The sequence below is a fragment of the Dama dama genome, chromosome 5, assembly GCF_033118175.1.
Source record: "Dama dama isolate Ldn47 chromosome 5, ASM3311817v1, whole genome shotgun sequence".
NCBI classification, from domain to species: domain Eukaryota; kingdom Metazoa; phylum Chordata; class Mammalia; order Artiodactyla; family Cervidae; genus Dama; species Dama dama.
The window spans coordinates 85385693-85410644 of record NC_083685.1 but is presented as its reverse complement, the minus strand read 5'-3'; the positions used below and the strand labels follow the sequence as shown (position 1 = coordinate 85410644).

General features: G+C 51.3%; 1 protein-coding gene across 3 annotated transcripts; it reads left to right on the top strand.

Annotated features, from left to right (window-relative positions):
* Positions 1–3149: 3149 nt before the first annotated feature.
* LIG3 (DNA ligase 3) lies at positions 3150–24450 on the top strand. Of its 3 annotated transcripts, none has more exons than XM_061142787.1 (20): positions 3150–3283; positions 5597–6144; positions 8109–8252; positions 10996–11202; positions 11796–11947; positions 12766–12932; positions 13032–13109; positions 13610–13778; positions 15101–15256; positions 16624–16755; positions 17136–17215; positions 18147–18234; positions 19061–19138; positions 19384–19507; positions 20072–20214; positions 20543–20617; positions 21264–21410; positions 21880–22087; positions 22432–22514; positions 23679–24450. In XM_061142787.1, exons 2-20 carry the CDS (start codon positions 5601–5603, stop codon positions 23910–23912), a joined length of 3009 nt encoding a protein of 1002 aa, XP_060998770.1. In that variant the 5' UTR covers positions 3150–3283; positions 5597–5600; the 3' UTR covers positions 23913–24450. The 3 variants fall into 3 exon arrangements, with proteins under 3 accessions (XP_060998770.1, XP_060998772.1, XP_060998771.1); XM_061142789.1 differs by having other exon boundaries at positions 3178–3283; positions 5824–6144; XM_061142788.1 differs by having other exon boundaries at positions 3188–3279.
* The last annotated feature ends 502 nt before the right edge of the window (positions 24451–24952 follow it).

Genomic DNA, 24952 nt, shown 5'->3' with positions numbered 1-24952 from the left:
AAATCTTGCAGCTATTGCAATCATGATAGAAGACTTTTTGTTTATGTCAATGACCTCTTCCTAGATCCAGAGGTTTAGACCCTCCAGTCTTATACCATGGCCTTTGGGCAATTCCAACAGGATATAGGCTTGTGGGGTATGAACCAGGACCCAAAAGACGCTAAGGAGTCACCACTATATGCTCCAGGGACTCAAGTCCTAATTAAAGTCTGGAAAGATGCGTCCCCAAAGGCTCAACTCCAGCCCACATGGAAGGGCCCCTACCCTGTAATACTTTCTACTCCCACAGCAGTCAAAGTGCCAGGACATGACTCCTGGATTCACTACTCATGAGTCAAGCCGTGGAAGAAAACAGAAGAGGACACTCAATACACCTGTGAGCCCGTGGGAGATCTCAGATACCTATTCAGAGCTACAAATGAGTGCCATTCTAATAAACAATCCCAAAATCTGGTCTCTGGGGATAAGATTTCTCAAGACAGCTCTAAAGAGCCAACACACCTTGGCAGAGATTGTACTCCAAAACAGACAGGAGATAGATCTTCTCATCCCTGAACAAGGAGGGACTTGAGCCATCCTGGCGATGTGAATTTGAAATTGGCTAATGCCCCTACTAGTCTTTGTTATGCCATACTGACGCTGCTAGTGATTGTTCCATGTACTGTCAATTGTCCAACCTGTCTTGTCTCTGCCCAGGTCAAGCTACGGCATGCAGCGCCAGTTCAAAAAAGATATAAAACTACAGTCAACCACGGAAAACATCAGTCACCCTTAGATGGCCACTGCTATAAGGACTCTGAGGCCTGAGACTAGCAAGAGGGGGAGGCCCAATGCCCCTCGCCATCCAAGTTCAGCAGGAAGTATCCAGAGAGACCTCGATGCCCCTATTCCCAAAGAATTGGGCCTCCCATCCCTTGAAGGGGGAATGTGAGGTAGTTAGAATAGGGAAAAGGAGTCCAAAATGGCGGTGGCTAAAAGACCTGGAAGGGAAAGCCCGCAAAAATAGAACAAAGGAAGGTCCAAGGACCTGAGTGAGTCTCTCTCTCTCCCTCTCTCTCTCTCTCTCTCTCTCTCTCCCCCTCCCTCTCTCCTCTTCCCGTCTTTGGATCGAAGTGCCCTCACACCTCTAAGACGGATTTTCCTGCTATCATCTAAATAAATAGAGCTGTAACACTGAGCTGTAACACTGATTTATTTAAGAGCTATAACACGGTCTGTCCTCCGAGAGCTGTGACCCGTCGAGGGGCTTTAATGTCCGTCACTCCAAATCTTTGTTGTGACGAGACAAAGAACCGAGGAGCATACACTCGCATGACACTTGTATCGTTCAGGCACTAAGTCTTTCGACTCTTTGCAACCCCATGAACTGTAACATACCAGGCTTCCCTGTCCTTCACCACCTCCCAGAATTTGATCAAACTCAGGTCCACGGAGTCAGTGATGCACCCTTGTATGGTGCCATGCTGATCTCTGTGTCATTCCATTTTCATGTTCTGCCCAAGCCAGCACTGGTTGACTAATTCCCTCACTGCTTCCTAAGGCCCTTAATAGCTCTCCATCCTCTATATAACAAAGGGCATGATCTTTTTAAAAAAATTTTTGGCTGCACTCCAGGGCATGCAGGATCATAGTTGCCCAACAGAGACCCAATCTGCACCCTCTGCTGTGGAAGCCAGGAGTCTTAACGACAGGATTTTTTTACAGAGCACAGAATTTTCCCCAGGGTCTGACCTTTGCTTACCTAACAATGCCCAGTTGCTCTACCTTTCCTAGACTGTGAACAAGTTCTCTCACCTCCTCTGAGTCTGCTATCCTTTTGTAAAAACAGCCGTTCCAATCTCTCAAAAAGTTGACCTTAAAGTTAACCTGAGGTTTAAAATAAATACACTTAAACAACACACCATCAAGGGTTTACTGTACCCATGACTCCTTAATACTGATACTGATTATCTGTATCTATCTGATACTGATACTTCATCTGTATCTACCCAGTGTCCCTTTTCAATTCAGTAATATTTACCAAATACTTACCATGTGCTAGGCACTTTGCAGGACACAAGACAGAGAGAATACAGAAAAACAGAATAAATCTTTGCTTTCCCCAAGCTTATTACAATATAGTCTCTCAACCAGTACCTTTCAGTTCAGTTCAGTTCAGTCGCTCAGTCATGTCCGACTCTTTGCGACCCCATGAATTGCAGCACGCCAGTCCTCCCTATCCATCACAAACTCCCGGAGTTTACTCAAATTCATGCCCATTGAGTCAGTGATACCATCCAGCCATCTCATCCTCTGTCGTCCCCTTCTCCTCCTGCCCCCAATCCCTCTCAGCATCAGGGTCTTCTCCAATGAGTCAACTCTTTGCATGAGGTCGCCAAAGTATTGGAGTTTCAGCTTCACCATCAGTCCCTCCAATGAACACCCAGGACTAACCTCCTTTAGGATGGACTGGTTGGATCTCCTTGTGGTCCAAGGGACTCTCAAAGAGTCTTCTCCAGAACCACAGTTCAAAAGCATTAATTTTTCGGCGCTCAGCTTTCTTCACAGTCCAACTCTCACATCCATACATGACCACTGGAAAAACCATATCCTTGACTAGACGGACCTTGGTTGGCAAAGTAATGTCTCTGCTTTTTAATATGCTATCTAGGTTGGTCACTTTCCTTCCAAGGAGTAAGCGTCTTTTAATTTCATGGCTGCAATCACCATCTGCAGTGATTTTGGAGCCCCCCCCAAAATAAAGTCTGACACTGTTTCCACCGTTTCCCCATCTATTTGCCATGAAGTGATGGGACCAGATGCCATGATCTTAGTTTTCTGAATGTTGAGCTTTAAGCCAACTTTTTCACTCTCCTCTTTCACTTTCATCAAGTACCTTTAAGGACTAGATAATCTCTAACATAAAGAGCAAATGAGGTACATTGGCAGGGGGTGGGGTAAATGCCCAGAAGTTGAGAACAGTATGCGCCTCAGGGCGCCCCCACATCCCGGCACCTCTGCTTTCTCCAGTCGCAGTGGCACTTCGCGAGCCAAGCCCATGGCCCAAGACCTAAGCCCTGGGCCTCACTCAGAGCACCCAGGCCACCTCCCACGTGGCAGGCAAGGGGCGGGGACGCGTGGCGCAGCGGCGGAGGTGGGGCGGGGCCTGGGCCTCTGCGCCTGCGCGCTGAGGCCAGCTCGAGGACCCGGATTTAAAGAGACAGGCACTACAACCGTCGTGGCTGCGCGCGGCCTGTGGGCGCCTGGTCCGAGGCCTGAGGTGGCGCCGGAGCCGGGAAGGCAGGTGAGGGGGCGGCGCGGCGGGGCCTGCCTGCGGGAAAGGGGGGCGGCCGGAGTGCGGGGCTCGGCGCGGCCCGGGAGCCAGCCCCCGGTCTCCTCCCCCGCCCGCCGGCTAGCAGAGCCCCGGGGCACACCCTCCGTGACGTGGCGGCCCCCCGGGAGCCCGCGGGGGTTGGCTCCCGGGACCCCCGCGGCCCCACGCTGGGAAGGCAGGGCGCCCCCGCGGGGCTCCTCTGGCCGGGTCCGCCCAGCCGCCGCCCGAGTCGGGGCGCTGCGGACGGAGCTCGGGAGCCTCTATCTTCCCGTCGCGTCCCCTTCAGCCTAGCCCGGGGCTGTGCTCTGGCCGCCCCTCCGGCTCGCGTCGAGGGCCTCGCTGCGTCTCGCTCTCCCCGCGGCCCCGGCGGGTAGCCGGTGTCCCCTCCCCGAAAGGGGAGGCCCCTCCGGGAGCAGCGGCCGCGGGGCTCTCACTTCCCGGCCCGGCTGCGTTCAGGCCTCAGCGGTTTCCCTTCTCGGGTCCCTCTGAGGAAATGCTGAGTGGCGGCCGAGGGGGGCCTGTGAGCCAGGCGGAGTTCCCCAAACGGCTCCGTGCCTCCTCGTGACCCAGCGCCTCCCGGACCCTGCGGAGGGGAGGGCGCGGCTAGGTGCCGTCCCCCCCGGCTCCTGGAGTCCTGGGGGCGGCTTTTCATAAGTCGCTTTACAGGAAGGTGGTGAACCCTAATTTTTTTTTTTTTTTCTTGAGCGCCTCTTACGGGCCTGCTTACTTTCACATACTCTGTGGTTCAGCTTCTAGGGGTTTACAGAGCCCTTTGTGAAGTTTCATGAAAACGTTGACCGTTTCTCCCCCAAAACGAACAAGGCTGAATGCGCACCTTTTGTGTACAGTTGCAAGCGAGTTCAGAGCCCTACTCCCCCCCCGCCCCCACTCCCATTCACCCATCCACAGACCCATTGTCATTTTCTCCCTTCTCTTGAGGTAGATATTTTGCCTGTTTTAGGAATAAGAAAGCGGACTCGGGAAGTGAAGGGAAATTCTCAAAAGATAACATAGTCCCAGAACTGCATGGTCACACTTGTGCTCGCGTTTCTGATTCCCAGTTACCTGCTGGTCTCTGCATCACGTTTCACTTCAGCAAGTAAAGCCTGCTTTTCATTATCACCCACAAGCAATTTGACGACAAAGCCGGGTGCAGGCTGAAAATAACTTCCAGTCTGTTGAAAGTTGGAACTGGGAGGATACTTTAGAAAATAAGGATAAAAGAAAGTGGGGGGTACTATGTGGATATGGTCCTTGTTTCCATGTAGACTGAGCGTTTCCTTTGATTCTTGCTGTCCAGTTACTTGAGCATTTCCAGATTGAATTTGCTGAGTTGTAACCCGGGTTATTGCACACAGGGAGCCTTTGCTTAAAGGATAATCGCTTCATTGACTATATAAGGGCTTTATTCTTAGAATGACAACTCTGAGTTAGATACTATTATTATCCACATTTTACAGTTGAGGAAATTGAGGAACTGAGAGATTAAGGAAATTACCAAGGTCTTATGGCCAGTGAGCTAGGATTTGAAACCAAGGGGTTAGGTTTTAGGCTCCATTTAATTGCTTCTCAAAATAGGGCTTCTGATTAAATCCCAGATATATATATAGTGGCTTAATTATTTTCTGAGGATAACAAATATTTTATATTTCACATTAAAGACTTCCTGAAAATAATATCTTTTTTTTTTAAGCTGCACCACTTGGCTTTCAAGATCTCAGTTCCTCCTCCAGGGTTTGAACCCTGGCCATGGCAGTGAAAGCACTGAGTCCTAACCACTAGGCTGCCAGGGAACACCCAATGTAATTTTTCTTGATGATTAAAAAGAAACTTTAGAATCTTATTATGCTGAAGGGTCACCATCCATTTTAAGGCTTAGGGTTTGCTGATGGCCTGAGAAAGGGTTTTATGTTACTTGAATTCTCTTGATTGTGATTTACTAGATATATTTTAGAATATATCTAAATGTTCAGTTAGGTCATTGAATGTCCTGTTGTAGACTGAATTTTCCTGTACAGGAATTCTTCATCCTGTAGGCAATAAATCTTTCATACCTGGCCTTCCCCAGTGGTCCTGTGGTTAAGACTCCAGGCTTCCACTGCAGGAGGCGCAAGTACAATTTCTGGTCAGGGATCGGACAGCAGCCAAAAAAAAAATCCTTCATACTTTGGGAAATGTTTGGTTGGTCAGCATGGATTATTGTGTTAGGATGTCAGCCTTTGAGGAAATTAGAGGCCTAACTCCTCTGTAACTCACTTTTCTGCCTCTCCCCCTTCCATGCAGCTGTATGACTTTGGCTTTTAAGATCCTCTTCCCACCAACCCTCCGTGCACTCAGGAAAAAAGAACTGTTCCTATTCCAAGAACATCACTGGCCTGACATAAGACACTTTGGCCAGTGGTCAGAAACAGTTCTTCGTGGACACCACCTCCTCCAGAGAAGAAAGCCTGTTCTGTCCTTCCAGAAAAGCAACCTAAGACCACGTGCCACCTGCCTTGTTTTCTTGTCAGGATCGCATGTGGGACGCTGCAGTGGCCCCTGTGAGATGGCAGAGCAACGCTTCTGTGTGGACTACGCCAAGCGTGGCACCGCTGGCTGCAAAAAATGCAAGGAAAAGATTGTCAAGGGCGTATGCCGAATCGGCAAAGTGGTGCCCAATCCCTTTTCAGAGTCGGGGGGCGATATGAAAGAGTGGTACCACATTAAATGCATGTTTGAGAAACTGGAGCGGGCCCGGGCCACCACAAAAAAAATTGAGGACCTCACCGAGCTGGAAGGCTGGGAAGAGCTGGAAGAGAACGAGAAAGAGCAGATAAGTCAGCACATTGCAGGTGGGGTGGAGAATACTGCTTTCTCATCTTACTGGCTCTGAGAGGCAACGAGATGAGAGTAGAGCCCAATTTCTTTCTTCCTGTCTTTTTTAAGTTTATTGTTCAGAAATAACTTCAAACTCACAGGAATGTTGCAAGAATAAAAATAGCACATAGTACAAACAATGCTCATGTTCACCTTTTTTTTTTTTTTTTTTTTTTTGCTGCGCTGTGAGGCTTGTGGGATTTTAGTTCCGTGACCAGGGATTGAACCCAAGTCTTCAGCAGTGAAAGTGCAGAGTCCTAACCCCTGGACCTCCAGGGAATTCCCTCAGATTTACCTGTTGTTAACATTTTGCTCTCTTTGCTTTATCATTTGTGTTCATGTTTGTGCTTACTCTTTTGCTCTCTTTGTTACTCTCTCCTTCCACACAGGTGACTTTTTTTCCCCCAGAACCATTTGGGCATGCATCATGGTCCTTTGCTTTTAAATACTTCAATGTGTATATCTTAAAAATAGGATATCGTGACTGTAATACAGCTATCAACCAGTAAATTTATCTTTGATATAATGCTTTAATCTACCATCTGTATTCTAGTTTTGTCAATTGCTCAGATAATTTATAACTTTTCTCTCCCTTCAGTATGGAATCCTGATACAATATCAAGTATTGCACTTAGTTGTCGAGTCTGGCCTCCTTTAATCTGGAACATCTCTGAGGTCTTTTTTTTTTTTTTATGACATTGACGTTTTTGAAGAAAAGAGTACCTACACTATACTACTCCCTTTTCTCTCTCAACTTATTTTCTGTGTGGACTCAGATTACTACTTTTTCCTGGTGGCTTATCATTATCCTGTACTTCTTTATTAATTTGGTACTAAATTGTCCCATATTTGGTCAGTTGGGAATCCCTTTGAGCTAGTTTTTGTCCTTGATGTCCAAATCACTTTTTAAAAATTGTTTTAAAGTACTTCCTTGCCTTCTGGCCTAACAGCATGCTCGCTCTTAAGATTGCCTATCTCAGCCGTGAAATCAGCCATTTCTCTGAAGAGTCCTTGTTCCTGTTAGTGGGGGAAATGGCATTAGAGACAAAAATGTTGATACTCTATGTCCTGGGTGCCGTGAGATATCCTTGCTTTTGGGCCCTTTCAGCAGACAGAACTAGAAAATACATGTTTGTATATTACACAAAAACATATATATGCACATACATGTGTATTCAAATGTATGCTATTTTAGAAATCTGACACTGATAAATCCAGTTATTCCTTTCTGACCTTTTATGTCTTTGTAATATTCATGTCTTCAGTTCGGTTTAATTCTAGTTAGTATAGGGGGACTAAAATGGACATCTGTCCTTTTTCTCTGAGAGGAAAGTTACTTCAGGGAGAAAACTAATACATTTTTTTTTCCCAGCTCCCCTCCTGCTCTGCCTAGCCTTAGCCATTGGCTTCAGCCTTTGTTACTTCTGGACCCAGCTCATTCAGAGGAAGAAAAATGCAAGGGAGAGTTAAACTGTCACACAGCTCAAATAACTCAGCAGCTACAAGTTTTCCTGCACGTACCAGATCAACATGCTCTGTTTATCCAGCTTCATTTTACTTTCTTGTTTATCTTTAAATTGGGGCTAATTCCATAAGCTGAGGTCCTCACATTTTATCTGTTAACCCATGATTTCTGACTTTCTCTGAATAATCTGAAGGTTTTATGTGAGATAAGGGGTGGAGAGTATTGATGAATATTTAAGTTACTAATAAAAGTAAAGAATAACTGGGTCTTTTGTCCCTAGAACACCCTCTCCCCAGTACCCTAATACCTACTACTTCCAGTCAAGAAGACCAGCCAGCCAACAATCACCTTTCGGTTAATACCATGGTAGTAACTTAGCTAGCCAGGCTGTAAGAGCAACTGATAGAGTCTTTGAAAGCTTTCTCAGGGATTTTTCACTGAAAGATATTTCCCCTTCTTTTTGGGGCCCTACAGATCTGTCTTCCAAGGCAGCAGGCACACCAAAGAAGAAAGCTGTTGTCCAGGCTAAGTTGACAGCCACTGGCCAGGTGGCATCTCCAGTGAAAGGTGCCTCATTTGTCACCAATTCCAATCCCCGGAAGTTTTCTGGCTTTTCAGGTAAGATAGGTTAGGGCTACGTGAGCTGTTGTAGCCCTTCTTCTAATTAGGTATCCCGGGATACCAAAATTTGGTACTCTGGTTAAGAGTGACCATTCTGTGCCATCTAGTCTCCTTAATACAGTTGACTATTAAACATCACGGGCATTAGGGGCTCCAAATCCCCTGCGCAGTTGAACTTCCAAATGTCATTTGTAGTCTGCCTTCCTTATCCGAGGTTCCACTTTATGCATGGTTCCACCATGCCCTCAGTTCTGCATCCCTGGGTTCAATCAACTGCCGACTGTATAGTACTTATTTGCTATTGAAGAACTCTGCGTGTAAGTGGACCCATGCAGTTCAAACCCATGTTGTTCAAGAGTCAACTGTAATTTGCTTTCATCTGAGCAGAGAGGTAATGGCCAGCTAATTCACAGCACCCCACATGTATAGCACTTCTTTGTATATTTTAATCTCTGTTGCAGCAAAAAGATGTTTGTTCCATCAAGACTTTTTCCCCTTGAAGTAGTTTACCTGGATCAGACATTATTACAACCTGCCATTGACTTCCTTGTTTTGGGGTTTTGGTTTTTTTTTTTATATTTATTTATTTATTTGGCTGTGCCAAATAAATAAGGTCTTAGTTGTGGCACTCGGGATTGTTATCTATGCTGCAGAATGCAGCATCTTTAGTTTTGGCATTTGAACTCTTAGTTGCAGCCTGTGGGATCTACTTCCCTGACCAGGGATCAAACGTCAGCCCTCTACATTGGGAGCATGGAGTCTTAGCCACTGGACCACCAGAGAAGTCCCACTTCCTTGCTTTTTGATAATGGAAGAATTGTGAGAAATTGCATCCCTCCACTTGCCCAAATTGGAGATGAAAGTAGAGAAGGGAGATGTCCTACATGTCCTTGTGTAGCAGACAGCATTGGGCTGGGGGCTTTTGCATGTGTGGTTTCATTTGTTCTTCATTTAACGTTGGGGAGTATTTTTATTAGGCCCATTTTATGAATGAGAAAACCAATGCTCAACGTCATTATGGAGTTTATAATAGTTACCCTGAAGTCTGTTTAACTTCAAAACCTGTGCTTTTTTACTCTCCAACCTGTTACCTGTTTTATCATTCTTATGACTGCCTCAGCTAAAGAAAATAAAATCAAAACTCAGGGGCTCAGAAGTTGTTCGAGGAGGTTGCTCTGTTTGAGTAAAAGAAGCCCGGACTTGAGGTCAGAAGACCTCGGTTCAGGTCTGAGCCTCTGTGGCGTCATCTGTGAGGTGGGAATGGCAGCACCTACCTTGTGGACCCCATGGTATCTCACAAGGAATAAAGAAGAGAAAGTTGCAAAAACAATGCCTGACTCTATGATTTTTTATCATTTTTAAACTCTGAGGTTTGCTTGGTTTTTGCCTAGTGGTAAACCAAAGATAGAAATATGGAAGAGTTCAGGTGACAGTAAGGGCAGTGTATTTCTGGAAGAGCTTGGTTCTGCGGAGGGAATTTCAGGGAAGGCGGGTGTTCCATTTCTTCCAAGCTGCCGAACAGTGACACTTTGAAGATTTTGTCCCTTAAAGTCCTCTTTAAATGCCAGGTCAGAGATGAGGATAGATTTCTAATTTATAAACTCCAGGCAAGAAGATGCTTACATCAGCAGACAGCATGGTAACGACTGTCTGCTGCAAGCTTTCAGGGTGAAATTTACTTTGTAAATGGTCACAAGAAGGTAACAGGATCACTTGAGAGTTGTTTGGGGTGTCTAGAGAAAAGTCCTCCTTGTTGCCTACCTTTTTTAAAAAATTTTTATTTATTTATTTGTTTGTGTTGGTCTTAGCTGCAGCCTGTGGGATCTAGTTTCCTGGCCAGGGATCAAACCTGGGCCCCTGCACTGGGAACTGGGAGTCTTAGCCACAGGACCACCAGGGAGTTCCAAATCTAGAACTTTTTGTTATTGTTGTTGTTAGTCGCTCCATCGTGTCTTAACTCTTTGTGACCCCGTGGACTGTAGCCTTCCGGGCTCCTCTGTCCACAGGGATTTCCAGACAAGAACACCAGAGTGGGTTGCCATTTCCTTCTCCAGGGAATCCCTTCTGACCCAGGGATTGAACTCATGTCTCCTACAAGTCCCCCGCATTGCAGGCAGATTCTTTACCACTGAGCCACAGGGGAAGCCCCCTTTCGTTTTTACAGGAAGAGAGAAGAAAAAGTGGTGCTGGGGGTGGTGGGGAGGGGCAGGGGGCTAGTGATAAGCGACTGAGAATGCTTCTGTCCTCATGCCTCGGTCTCCTCACCAACAAGAAGAGGTTGAGCTAGATCATCTTTAAGACTTCTTCCAGTTCCAACAATCTGCAGTAGCAGTAGTTTCAGAGTAACTAAGGTGTCCCTTGATTTCTTTTTCCTTCCTGATTCCAACTTTTCTGGGTTCAGCTTTGCAATTGCACTGAGATCATCCTGACCACTCTTGGCTTGAAAATGGCCCTTGTTCTTCGGTAAGCACTCATATAAAGAAATACACGTCAGCTGGTCCTTTGCTTCAGTGTGAGGCAGTTGTTTCTTTACTCTTAATAGCTGTGAGATTTGAGGAAATCACTTGACCTCTGTTTTTTCGCCCACAAAATATGTATAATGATATCTACTCCCAAAGGGCTCTTTGGGGAGATTAAGTAAAGCTACACATAGAGAACCAGCAGAGTGCCCATTAGTTTCTCTTGGTTCCTTTTCAGCAAGGCAAAATGAATTATCTCTCCCTTTTTCTCTCTCCAACAGCCAAGCCCAACAACTCTGGGGAAGCCCACTCCAGCCCTACCCCCAAGGCCCCTAAGACAAGTCTGTCCTCAAGCAAATGTGACCCAAAACACAAGGATTGTCTGCTGCGTGAGTTTCGGAAGTTGTGTGCCATGGTGGCTGAAAATCCTAGCTACAACACGAAAACCCAGATCATCCAGGACTTCCTTCAGAAAGGCTCAGCAGGAGGTGGGCCTCGAGCACCCTGGATGGGCTTCTCTCAAGAGCTCAGAGTCACGTGAGCCTGTACAGTTGCACAGGCCCCGTGCTTGGTTTGATGCTCTGCTATTTTGCTGTCTTGAAATTCATTGTGTAGCCAAATCTGTTCCAAACACATGGGCATCTTTCTTCCTTCCTTTCTCTGCCCCCTAGGAGGCCAGAAGAACCTCTCCCATTTGACCAAAAGGAAAATTCACTCCTGTTTGATTTGGGTTCTGTGAGCCCCTTGCACAGCTTGGAATAGAATCTCCCAACTGTGTTCCTTTTTATTCGTCTAACAAATGATCGTTGAACATCTGTGATGTGCCCATCACTGGGAACACGACAGTGGAAGTCATGGCTCTGCCCTGCAGGAGTTCATCCAGGGGCTAACAGGGAGGCAGACTCACAGACCCCCAGCTGCTGAATGCCGTGGCCTCTGCCATCGTGGTGAAACGCACACCCTCCCCTGAGGGCCTGTGCAGCGAGGGCAGCAGTGTAGACATCTCTCTTGGTTCTTTGAGTTTATGTATTTATTTAAGCTCCATGTCTCAAGAAAGGTTTCTTTCTTCTGTCTCCTCCAGATGGTTTCCACGGCGACGTGTACCTAACAGTGAAGCTGCTGCTGCCGGGTGTTATTAAGAGTGTTTACAACTTGAATGATAAGCAGATTGTGAAGCTTTTCAGCCGCATTTTTAACTGCAACTCAGATGACATGACACGAGACCTAGAGCAGGTCAGAGAAAGGGGAGGGTAGGTGGATTCCAAGTGGGGTTCTGCTGAGCCAGTCACCTGCACTCTCTTTTTTTCTTGGTGGAGCAGATACTGTTTCAGAAAACTGAAACCCACTTGAGCAAGCTTTCCTTATGAGAGGAGTTGAATGGGAGGCTACAGCTGTTAGTTTCACAAGGTTCTGAAGACTGGACTTAACATTACTGCTGAGCCTGAGAGAAAGACCTAGACTTTGAGAGTGGATCTTGGACTTCGCACTCTCTCTCCAGGGACTTTTGTTCTAGACCTTTATTTGGCCACACCATGTGGCATGTATTAATAGGGTCCTAGTTCCCTAAAAGGGATCGAACCTGTGACCCCTGTGCTGGAAGCTCTGCGTCTTAGCCACTAGCAGGGAAGTCCCTCTGGGCCTTATTTTTTCCTTGCTTTTTTTTCCCTTATAACTTGGGCTTGCCATTCAGTTTTGGTTTGTCCATGACTCCAGCCTTGGCACCTAGAAAGTTGCTGTCCAAACACCCCCATAATCTGATGACTGTGTCTGTCTCATAATTCAGATTCTAACAGGACTCACATTGGCTTGGCCCTGCATTAGTTCTTACATCATTTCTCAGCTCAGGCAGGTGGCCAGATCCTGTGGTGGATGGAGGTGCCGTTTCCAGGAGCTGTGGGTGGGATAGATTCTCTAAGCAGTGAAATCAACATTTGTGAGTTTCGGACAGGAGCAGTGATTGAAATCTCTAATTCACCTGTAGTCATGAGGGCCTGGGGGTTACACACGGCCACTTTGGGGTTGTTGCATGGTATTTTGGTTTTTGGAGACAGGGTGACGTGTCAGAGACAATCAGAGTCTTCTTTGAGCAGAGCAAGTCTTTCCCTCCAGCTGCCAAGAGCCTCCTTACCATCCAGGAGGTGGATGAGTTCCTCATGCAGCTCTCCAAGCTCACCAAGGAGGACGAGCAGCAACAGGCCCTGCAGGACATCGCCTCCAGGTGGGGGCACTGCCCACTGGGGATGGGCCTGGGGAGATGGAATCACTAGGGAAGGAAGGTTTGGGAGCTTTTTAAGTTGACTGTGCCTCTTCCCTCTAGGTGTACAGCCAATGACCTTAAGTGCATCATCAGGTTGATCAAGCATGATCTGAAGATGAACTCCGGTGCAAAACATGTGTAAGTACCAGGTCCTCTGATGGTGGAAGCTGCCCATTTCCTGTGCTGTCAGCTGGTCTCAGGACTTGGAAGCCCCAATTTGGGTTTGAATCCTGATTCTGCCTTCTTCCTTCCTGTGGGACCCATCAGTTGACCTAGCTCAGCCTCCATTTTCTCATGTTAAATGGAGATAACAGTACTCTTTTCACAGAATTGTTAGAGTCAAACATAGGGGATATGTTCAAAAAGTATGGTATGAGTTGCTTGCCTACTCCAGCCCCCTCTTTGCTAGGGCAGCATCCAGGTAGCATGGTATCTCAAAAGAGCTGAGTTTTCCAAGATCTTTTTCTCCTGTGAAAATCTTTAGACAGTAGGACATAACCACTTCCCCATATATTGGGATCCCAGCAGTTATGTCCTGTTGTTGCTGGACATAACATGTTGCAGCATATTGCTACTATCCAGAGCAATAAGGTCAAGAACAGTGGTGTTTGTTTCCTTGCTCCTATTGGCCTCGGCAGGTTAGATGCCCTAGACCCCAATGCCTATGAAGCCTTCAAAGCCTCGCGCAACCTGCAGGATGTGGTGGAGCGAGTCCTCCGCAACGAGCAGGAGGTGGAGAAGGAGCCAGGCCAGAGACGAGCTCTGCGTGTGCAGGCCTCTCTGATGACCCCGGTGCAGCCCATGCTGGTAAGGACCTTGCTCTTGCCCTGCTTCCTGCTCCTGCGTGAGGCTGCTACCCTTCCCTGGCAGACCTGAGAGGGTATGATGCTGAAGGCTGTGCAAGAAAGATGGCTGGAAGACTTCAGGGAGGGAAGAGTAGAGTTGCAGCGGGTGTTTCTCCTGGGGGAGATAGCGTGAGCAGTGGAAAGACCTGAGAACTCAGCCATCTCTGCCCTCAGCCAGCTGTGGAATCTTGGGTGAGGTCCTCAGTCTCTCTTGATCCTTAGTTTTCTTACGTAAATGGTGTCTGAAGTGTCCACCCTGAGCGGTTCATCTGTCATCTCTCCTGAAGTCAGGTGGATGTGTGCAGTAACTCCTGAGGCTCTGTGACATGCCCTAAAGTAGCTCTGAGAGTTGGTGACAGAGCCAGCCTTCCTGTGAGAGGGTACCTTAGGTCTCTCTTTTTTTTTTTTTCTGGAAAGAGAAGACGCTTAAGGAATGCAGACCAGCTCTCCTTGGGCCTCTGCTTGTTCCATGATAAATGGGATTTCCTTCCTGGCGTGGGTTTTCCTGTGTGACAGGACAGGCCACGCCTGCTGCTGTGCCTGCTCCGAGCGCCTTGGATTGTCTCAGTGGGGTGCACTGCTCTTTATGGAAGCCTTGTGGTGTGTGCCTGAAGTGCTGGGCTAGGGTTCTGTGTTGGGATAGCCAGCACCAAAGTAGTAAGATCTCCACTTGAGGGACAGGACCAGTCACCTCCATTAGTAGACTTTCTGATTTTTATAAGAATTTTTTTTGGAATCTGTTCCACAGTCTCATTTGAAGCATGGCATAGCTTATACTGGGCTTCCTTGGTGGCTCAGTGGTAAAGAATCCACCTTCCAATGCAGGAGACACAGGTTTGATCCCTGGGTTGGGAAGATCCCCTGGAGAAGGAATTGGCAACCTACTCCAGTATTCTTGCCTGGGAAACACCATGGACAGAGGAACCTGGCGTACTACAGTCCCTGCGGTCACAAGAGAGTCAGATACAACTTAGTGACTAAACAGCAACAATAGGTTACACGCTTACTGGGTAACCACCCAGGCTTTGGAGTTGGGTCTAGATTCACATCTCATTCCTGCCCTTCACTAGCTGTGTAATAGAAAGTGAGCACTTAACCTCTCATTCATAAAGTGAAAACAGTATATCAGAATATGACGCTGCCCAGCCTTTTCACTTCCTCCTGCCCTGAGGGTGTGCTCTGGCTAAGGGGCCCTGGGCTCTGCGCTGTCCCTGCCGAGCCACCTCTCTGGGAAGAGCACCTGTAAGTCTCCAGGCTTGTCCTCCCCCTTCCCCCGCTTCCAAGGCTGAGGCCTGCAAGTCCATCGAGTACGCCATGAAGAAGTGTCCCAACGGCATGTTCTCTGAGATCAAGTATGACGGGGAGCGAGTCCAGGTGCATAAGAAGGGGGACCACTTCAGCTACTTCAGCCGCAGTCTCAAGCCCGTCCTGCCGCACAAGGTACAGACCCCTTCCTTTCTGCCAGGACTCTTCTTCTGCCTGTCTCTAAGGATCTCAAAGCGTGTGTTCCAGTGCCTTTCCAGCTCTAGTGCAAAATAGAATCTGTTTTGTATTTGATTGGAAGAATGAATTGATTTACTCATTTTTGGAATCTTCCAATACCATGGGGCTGCTCAGAAGGAGCAGCCCAAGAGCGTAGCTGGGGGTCAGCCATTGTGGAGCCTAGGGGCAGTGACGCCAGGACAGCGAGTTCAGCCGGTGACAGCTTGCTGTGCTTGTCCTCTGCCGTTCTAGGTCTTGTGTGCTCGCCCTGAGCTGCGTCATGGCTCGGGTACAAAGAGCTGTTAGGCGGTCAGTCATTTAATTCGTTCAACTTCTTTTTACTGTTTTAATATTTTGTCTGTGCCACACAGCATGCAGGATCTTAGTTCCCCCAGCAGGGAGCAAACCCGTGCCCCCTGCAGTGGAAGTACAGAGTCTTGGCCACTGGACTACCAGGGAGGTCCCCTGTTCAACAAGTATTTATCAAGGGTTGATGCCGGGCACTAAGAGAGTGGGCATCCAGCATTTAATGAAAAATTTCAAAAAAGAACGGAAGTTCTGTGCCTCCAGAGGCTTACATTCAGACATAAACACAATCCCATGGGGGCTTCTGAGACCCCGGCTCCCGCCCTTAATCAGGGGGCACTGAGACCCTTGCCCCTCGGCCCTTCTCAGCTCCTGGGGCCTCTGGGAGCCCTTGGGGGTTGCCCAGGGAAAAGCAGTGGGGACAGCTGGCTCCAGTAGCTGGGGGGTGGGTGGCCCTCCTGTCCCTGCTCACCCTTCTGTCTTTGCTCAGAGTCCTGGGGGAGGGGACACCCACACCCTTGCCTGGCCTCGCCTGCCTTAGCAGTCAGGCCAGGCCGTTAGTTTGGAGTGTTTCTGAGAGCTGAGCACGACCTCCTCGAGCGCATTAGGGAAGACCCGCCTCATGTTTTCTCACTGCTCCTAAGGGAGTTCATTTCTCTCTTTCCATCCTTTTTCCCACCGGTCTGTTCTGCGCGAATCCCGCCTGCCCACCTTCCCTCCCTCTGTTCCATGTTTGTCTGCCTCCCTTCCCCTCATTTTCACTTTCAGACTGTTCCTTTTTCCTGCAAATTCGCTGCAGCCAATAGAAACTGACCCCAATGTGAGCTTGACCTCTTCCAGGGTCTGGGCAGAGGTCCTGAAATGTAGCTGATTGTTCTTGTCTGGCCAGCTGCCAAGACCTAAGGTTGTTTTGCACATCAGCTAGGCTGGCACATATTGGTGTTCTGTGTTCCCTCAGGGGCCCGGCTTTTGCTTTCTGTGTCCTGGCTCCCTCCTCTGAGTGACCCTTCTGCCTCCAGGTGGCCCACTTTAAGGACTTCATCCCCCGGGCTTTCCCTGGGGGCCACAGCATGATCTTGGACTCTGAGGTGCTCCTGATCGACAACAGGACAGGCAAACCACTGCCCTTTGGGACTCTGGGAGTGCACAAGGTACTGGCTCAGGCCCAGTGAGTGAGAGTGAGTGTGTGCAAGAGTATGTGCTTTCAGTCCAAATGCAGAGGAATGTGTCGCTTACTTACGGTCACGCTCATCTTCATCTTTGAATTGGTACTGACTTTAGCCCTAAGTTTAGACGTGTTTTGTTTCTGTGTTTTGCATAAAAAGACCTTATAGTGGCACCTGGCTTTTATAACTGGGTCGGTCTCCACTTAGGACGTGTCTGCCAAGCGCCCTTATGGCCCAGGGGCTCCACAGCACAAACATGCGTTATGCACCACACACTTCAGAGGGTCTGGGAAGTGGGCTGCTTCTCCCGCATTCCATGCCCTCTTTTGTCCCTCGTGTACCTACGACCTCCTTTTCCCTTACAGAAAGCTGCCTTCCAGGATGCTAATGTCTGCCTGTTTGTGTTTGATTGTATCTACTTCAATGATATCAGCTTGATGGATAGGTGAGGAGTCTGTTTTTGATTCCTGGGTAGGGAGGTGGGGGCTTCAGATTTGAAAGGAGAGAGGGCAAGGGGCTGGTGCTGCAGCTCTGGGCCCAGGAGTTGCATCGGGAACAATTACTGCACAGCCGGCTCCCCATTCAGTGTTAGGAAGAGCCAGTGTGTTGACTAGATCTCGACTCTGAAAGCTTAAGTCACAGAGGAAACCCTGCCATCCACAGCAAAATGGACTATTTACGAGATACCGACTACGAGCACTGTAGGGTTTCAGTTTATCTCTTCAAAAGCACCTCCGGGTGCGTAACGCAGATGAATTTCAGTTCAGAGGCTTGTCTTGGGAGAGGCTGACAACCAGAAGCTTGCCATTGTCAGGCTCTGTGGTTGGGACTACCTTCGGGATAACTCACAATCTTGACCTCTTGAGTCCCAGAAACCATTTTGGCCCCCTCCTCCCTTAGAGAGGCATCCCTACCCCCACCCCCACCCCAGCCCCCAGCCCTGAGTGTGGAAGGGGAGGGAGATGGAAGGAGACAGAACTGCCAGGGGAGGAGCTGAGGCTTGGGCTTGAGGTCCTGAGGCCGGTCAGCCTGCTGACCCACACACCCGCCCACCTGGGGCCTGGAGTGAGACAGTACAGCCAAGCAGAGTCAGGGCTATTCTTCAAAGGGAACCAGGGTTTATACAGTCTGTCTGGGCTGATGAGGTAGAGACAGGACCTATAGCAGTGAAGTGACTCTGTGCCGCAGCTCATAACCATCCATCTTTGGTCCCGATGGAGCCCTGGTCACCCTGGATGGGCAGAACTGAGACACGAGGGCCCGGAGCCATGGCATGCGTCTCAGGAAACCAGTCCATCCTTGTCCCCGTCTCTCTTCAGAACTTGGGGGGGTGGGGGAGCATCCAGGCCTGACCTCAGCTGTCCTGTCCCCCTCAGGCCTCTGTGTGAGCGGCGGAAGCTTCTTCATGACAACATGGTTGAAATTCCCAACCGGATCATGTTCTCAGAAATGAAGCAAGTCACAGTGAGTGAGGATCCCACCCTCAGCCGAGCAGAGTGCCCCATGGGTCAGACGTGTTTGGGAGAATGGGTATTAAGTTATTTTCTTAAGAGGGAGGCTGATGTGGATACGAGCAGACCTTGGAGATATTGTGGGTTTGGTTCTAGACCACCACAGTAAAGCAGTATCACAGAAAATAAGTCACGTAACTTACAAATTCCCAATACATAGAAAAGTTACATTAACACTCTAGTCTATCAGGTGTGCAATAGCATTATGTCTAAAAAAACAATGTGCATACCTTAACTAAAAATACTGCTAAAAAATGGTTACCATTATCTGACAACATTTTGTCAAAAAAAAGAAAACACAGTATCTGCAAAATGTGGCATAGCAAAGCACAGTAAGACAGGCTGTGCCGGTGTTCATGAGCCCCACCGGGGAGGGCGGGGCGTGAGAGGTGCGTGCCAGGTGGGCGCCCAGTCATGGCTGAACTGGCTCTCTGGTCGTCCCTGCTCTGCCGGTGTTCGTGTGCGGGCCCCACTGGGGAGGGTGGGGCATGAGAGGTCCGTGCCCGGTGGGCGCCCCGTCACAGCGGAACTGGCTCTCTGGTCATCCCTGCTCTGCCGGTGTTCGTGTGCGAGCCCCACCGGGGAGGGCAGGGCGTGAGAGGTCCTTGCGTGAGAGGTGGGCACCCTGTCACAGCGGAACTGGCTCTCTGGTCGTCCCTGCTCTGCCGGCCCTTTTGTTCTTGTGTTCAAGTCAGCGTGTTTGCAGCAGGTGCTTTGCTGGTGTGTGAAAGGGAACCACCTCCACCTCGCTGCCAAAGCCCTTCTCTGTTCTCCCGCAGAAAGCTTCCGACTTGGTGGACATGATCAACAGGGTAATCCGGGAGGGGCTGGAAGGGCTGGTGCTGAAGGACGTGAAGGTAAGGTGGCCAGGTCCTTTGCTCTCTTCCGCCCTGGCCAGGACGTGGCTGTGGCAGTTTGAGGTGCTCGGGGGGGGGTGCCGTCGCAGGATTCTGGTCTAAAGGCTGGGTTGGTGCTTGTCGCCTGAAGGGCCCTGATGGCGCGGGAGGGCACTGCGACAGATGCCGACTGTTGTGTGAGCAGGTGAGAAGCCCCTGTATCAGCGCCTCCATGCCCCTTTGTGGTCTCTCTTGCCTCCCCTCAGGGAACTTACGAGCCTGGAAAGCGCCACTGGCTGAAAGTGAAGAAGGACTATTTGAACGAGGGCGCCATGGCCGACACAGCTGACCTGGTGGTGCTTGGGGCCTTCTACGGGCAAGGGAGCAAAGGTCAGGGCAGCCTCTGGCCCCTGGGGTGGTGTGTCTTTGAGAGGCACCACTCAAGGCACAGGCCGGCCTTTTTGCTGGCTGGATGTGCTGGCACGGCCAGTCGTGGCGTCCGGAGCTCATGAGCCGGCCTCGCCCATGCCGCCTCAGGCAGGAACAGGGGGCGCTGCAGACCCAGGCAGGGGGAGGTCAGGCAAGAGTGCCCTGGGCTCGCCGGCCCAGAAAGACACCGGCCACTGTTTCTTCAAGGCCTGGTGGCTTTCTCCTCAGGGAATATCTCCATTTCCTAACTGGAGGGGAAGCTGTGATCTGAGGAAGTAGTACTCACAGCATCTTTCTGGGTGCCAGGCACTATTCAGTTCCTTTTACCCAGCATTCAGTGTGATTGTCCCGAATGCACTGAAGTTGGGACTCCCAGAGGTTAACCTCACACGGCTAGTAAGAAGTGAATCCAGGAGGTGGTCTCCAGCACTCTGATGCCAAGGCCTGGGCCCCTTCCTCCGCAGGCTGCCTCTCACAGGGCCGGCGGGTGCCCTCCACCCCCAACCCAGTCCCTCCTCCCCCCAGGTGGCATGATGTCCATCTTCCTCATGGGCTGCTATGACCCGAGCAGCCAGAAGTGGTGCACGGTCACCAAGTGTGCAGGAGGCCACGACGATGCAACGCTCGCCCGCCTGCAGACGGAACTGGACATGGTGAAGATCAGCAAGGTGAGAGGGGCCCTGGGGCCCTGGCCTCTGGACCAACCGTCATTTCTGAGACGGGCAGTGTTGTTGGGGGTTGGTGAGGAAGCTGTAGGTCTCGTTTGTCTCCACAGAAAAGAGAGCTGCTGCTTGCATAGGAGCAGTGTTAGGCCCTCAGATCCTCTGAGGACCTGGCCTGTGTGCCCTCCAGGCCACAGCCTCTCTGGGCAGGGAGGATGCCAGGGGTGAGGGGCAGCCTTTTGTGATAAGTCACCTCTTCTCACAAGCCTGCCACCAAGAGCACATTTAAGTCCTGTTTTGGCAACAGCTCAGGACAGCATCCTTTCTCCTCTAGGATCCCAGCAAGATACCCAACTGGCTGAAAATCAATAAGATCTATTACCCTGACTTCATCGTTCCAGACCCAAAGGTATTATCCCATGGCCTGGGGTTCTCCAGCCCCCAAAGTGAGTTTGTACATTGTCTAGTGCCACAGAGACGTCATCTCAGCATCAGTGACAGTCCACCCCGGGGTGGGGAGCCAGGTGACAGGCAGAGAGATGACCAGTCAACACTGAGGGGTCATCCTCACCAGAGAGGAAGGGCCTCTCCCTCCTCGAGTCACAGAGGGTCTGTTCGAACGTGGCCTGGCCCAGTCCTTCCTGCACTGACAGGGAAGCTGAGGCCTGGGGGAGAAGCGGGGCTCCCGAGGCACCAGCCGTGGGGCTAGAACTTGTCTCGATCCTGTTACCCACTGCTGTTTCGGTCCTAATTGTGCTCTGTTGCTTTTAGCTGGGCTTCCAGGTGAGGCTCAGTGGTAAAGAACCCGCCTGCCAAGCAGGAGACACAGGTTCAGTCCCTGGGTCAGGAAGATCCCCTGGAGGAGCATATGGCGACCCACTCCAGTATCCTTGTCAGGAGAATCCCATGGACAGAGGAGCCTGGCGGGTTACAGTCTGTGGGGTCACAAAGAGTCAGACATGACTTAGCAGCTAAACAGCAGCATCACCATTGCTTTTACCTGATTGGAAGGTGTTTTCTACTTACCCAGTGAATGACCTGACTTCTCCTGACAGAAAGCTGCCGTGTGGGAGATCACAGGGGCTGAATTCTCGAAATCTGAGGCTCACACAGCCGATGGGATCTCCATCCGATTCCCCCGCTGCACCCGAATCCGTGATGATAAGGACTGGAAGTCTGCCACGAACCTCCCCCAACTCAAGGTGCCGGCGCCTGGGCTACGCGTGTGTCCTGTTCCCCCCTCCCAGCTCTGGCACCCAGGGCACCTGCCCTCCTGTGTCCTCGTCTTCTTTCGCCAGCGTGCTGAGAGGGGCCAGGAGGGCAGTTACTGGAAAGGGGGAGCAGCACGTCCCCCAGGAGAGTGCTCTGCCTGCATCAGGCGCCCTGGGCAGCCCTGGGCCCTGTCTCACAGCCTCCTGGGGAGGACTTCCCTCCAGGCTTCAGGCTCCACATTGCTGAGAAGGACTGGGGAACAGAGAACAGTGATCTGTGCAGATTACTGCAGAAACAGGGCCAGAGCTAGAAAAGCCCTGAGGAAGCCAGCTGCCTTTGCCTGCTGTGTGTCCTCCCGTCATTTTCCTCAGCCCCGGGCACCTAAAACAGACCACACAGGTTGCCTGAGCACTGAGGCTGGGAAAGGAGGGATAACCCAACATTCTCCCCCCCTCTCAGGAGCTGTACCAGCTGTCCAAGGAGCGGGCAGCCTTCGCCATAACGGCAGGGGATGAGGGGAGCTCCGCCACAGGGGGCAGCAGTGGGGAGAACGAGGGCAGCTCAGGGCCGGCTGTGCCTCACGCGGCCCCGAGAGCCTCCCCCAAGCAGCCTCCCACCAGCGCCAAGAAGGCTGGGGGCAAGCCGGGCGGCTGCACCAACAGAGGTGGTAAGGAGGGAGGGAGGGGGCTGGGGCACCGAGGAGTGGGCGTAGGGACAGGGGCCCGTCTCCCAGCACAGCCCTGAGGCCCTGGGACCCCCTGTCCACTGCAGCCGGCGTTGGCTGCGTTCCTGCTGTGCGCATCCGACGGCCAGCCGCTGGTCTGCAGGTTCCCCTCCTGCTCTGCACAGCTGACAGACAGGGCCCCCGAGAGCCACGGGGGCTGGGGGTGAGCGCCTCTGCTCAGGGCTCAGCGGACAGCCCCTCCTGTCTCACCCGTGCTGATCGCAGAGGGGCCTGACTTCACCGCTTCTGCCCTCTTCTGGGTTCTCACCCCGAGCTCTCGCCTGCAGGCAACCCGCCAACTGCAAAGCCCTCCCCTGTGAGAGTGGGAGTGAAGCGGAAGGCTCCCGATGCAACCCCGTGCCAAGCCAAGGTGAGGGTGTGCGCCCCGCGGGCCCAGCCCTTTGCACTTGGCCTCTGAGCCGTGAGCAAGGTGTGGTCGGGCCGACTGCCCACCCCCGCCCCTGCAGCTCCCCTGGCCTCGGGCAGGGCCGCAGTCCACTGGCTCCACCCTGTGCCCTCTTGTTGCCTTGCAGAGGCAGCCCGCCAGCAAGCAGAGAGGAAGGAGAGCTGTGCCCGCAGGCAGGAGATAGAACAGCGGGCCCAGCCGGCAGGCTGCAGGGACCCACCCAGCTGCCGGTCCCAAATCCCAGTTGACATTAAAGGGGAGAAAGCCCAGCCTGGGTGTGGGAGTGCAGCCGTGTGAGTTTGTGAACAGGGCCAGCCAGTGAGGAGCAGGAGAGGGCGCTGGTTCATTGACCATCCTCCTCTCCTCTTGTACTCCGTGGTCAGTTTGGTATGACAACCGCTACTGAGCGCTTACCAAGGCCAGTGACTCAGTTCTACCCTGGAGGCGCTGCTGGCTCAGAGGCAGACAGAGGTGTTGGCATCTCGTCAGGACAGGGAGGCTGTGCCACCCCGCCCCCGCAGTCAGCGTGGAGGTCGCCATGGCACCCGGGGACTTTGCTGTCCTTCCCCTACTAAAGCCCTGGAATCCATCAGTCTCGAGCAGGGCTCCTGGCCCCTCGGCGCGCACAGGGCTGCTCGTGGGTCGGGCAGCATCACTCCAAGCCCCGCAGGCCCTGCCCACCAGTCCTTGGGTGGTTCCTGAGACGTGTGCTTCCCCTTTTCCAGGTGCCTCGTGGGGACCTGTCCCCTCACCCCTTTTCCTCTCAGCAAAGATGGAAAGGCATGTCAGTCATGCGTAACCTGGAGTGGCCGGAGGATGGGGGTTTTTGGTTTTTTGTCTTGACTTGGCTGCACCAGATCTTAGTTGTGGCACATGGGGTCCTTGTAGTATGTGGGACCTATTTCCCTGACCAGGGATCAAACTTGGGCCCCTTGCAGTGGGAGCTCAGTCTGAGCCACCGGACCACCCAGGGAAGTCCCAGGATGGGGGTTTTAGGCCGTTACTTTTTCTCCTGTAAACCCTTTCCCCATGTCCTGACCACGAGTCTCCATCTCTCAGTTCCTTCCCAAGCCGGGTCAGAGCCATCTGCCCCAGCCCGGCCCGGCCCTGACTGCTGTGCGTTTGCAGGTGCTGCTGGACATCTTCACTGGAGTGCGGCTCTACCTGCCGCCCTCCACGCCAGACTTCAGCCGCCTCAGACGCTACTTTGTGGCATTCGATGGGGACCTGGTGCAGGAATTTGATGTGGGCTCAGCCACACACGTGCTGGGTGGCGGGGACAGGAACCCCAAGGCCCAGCAGGTCTCCCCGGAGTGGATTTGGGCATGTATCCGGAAACGGAGGCTGGTGGCTCCTTGCTAGGACTGCCGCCTGCCCCTCCCTTGGGTGTACTCCCCACTGCACTGCTTCTGGACTGGGCGCCGGCCGGGCGGGCAGGCAGGCGCCGGACGAACCCAGGGTGGGGGCCGCTCTCTCCGCCAAGCTATGCATCTTCCAGAGCCCACCAGCCACGCGTGCTGTCTTCCAGACTGGAGTGAGTTGCTGTGTACCACCAGTGAAGTCAGGTTCTCCTGCCAGTTTACATAGGTCTTTCAGATCTGGGTGCTGGTTTTGACTTTTTTTTTTCTTTTCTTTGAAAAGAAGCTTTTTAAAAAAAAAGAAAACTGGAACCCCCTTGGAGTTATCTTTGTCCTTCCCCAAACACCTCCTATAATTCTGGTGATTAAGGAATGGAGGGGAGGCTGGCTGTTGAAGTTCCCCTTCTACTTCCAGGCTCCTTTTAAAGTTGTATTTAAAAGAGTATCCTCAGAAATGCTTATAGTGGGCAAAACTTGTATTCAGCCTGGCCATTTTTGCCAGGAATGAAATTGCATCTGAAAGAAAACAAAATGGATTTTTATGTCTCGCTTCTCCGTGCTCTCCTGTTAAACAGTGTGTGGGTCCCGGTTTGAAGGGAGGGGAGCAGAACCAGGAAGGACGGACAGGGAGGTGGTGTGGGCTCCGGGGCCGCAGGCTCAGGAGGAGCCCACCCCGTCTGCAGACAGGACCGCTCTTTAGAAACCCACCTGAGGACAGATCTCCGCAGCCTGCTTATAGAGAACGCCTCCTGTGCCACTTGAGGTGGATTTACGTGAATAAAGGGAAACCAGCATAGACGAGTCTGGTTCAGAACTTTCTACGGCACCAGAAGCAGCATCCTGGCAACCTCCATTGGCCAAGGGGAACCAACCACATTCAGCTGCTGAGCATGTAGAACATGCTGGTGACACAACCGAGAGCTGGACTTACCATCTCCAGCTTTAAGTAGTCACATGAGGCGAACGACGCTCACAGTGGACACTGCAGGTACAGACAGAGCTGGTTCGAAGCAAGCCCTGAAAACTAAACCGCTGTCACCCAGA

Excerpts from the sequence above, each read along its gene's own strand:
- LIG3 (XM_061142787.1), top strand. The coding sequence starts at position 5,601 with ATGACTTTGGCTTTTAAGATCCTCTTCCCACCAACCCTCCGTGCACTC. Across the intron at positions 19,508-20,071 it reads CTACGGGCAAGGGAGCAAAG|GTGGCATGATGTCCATCTTC; the intron begins GTCAGGGCAGCC and ends TCCTCCCCCCAG. Across the intron at positions 20,215-20,542 it reads ACATGGTGAAGATCAGCAAG|GATCCCAGCAAGATACCCAA; the intron begins GTGAGAGGGGCC and ends TTTCTCCTCTAG.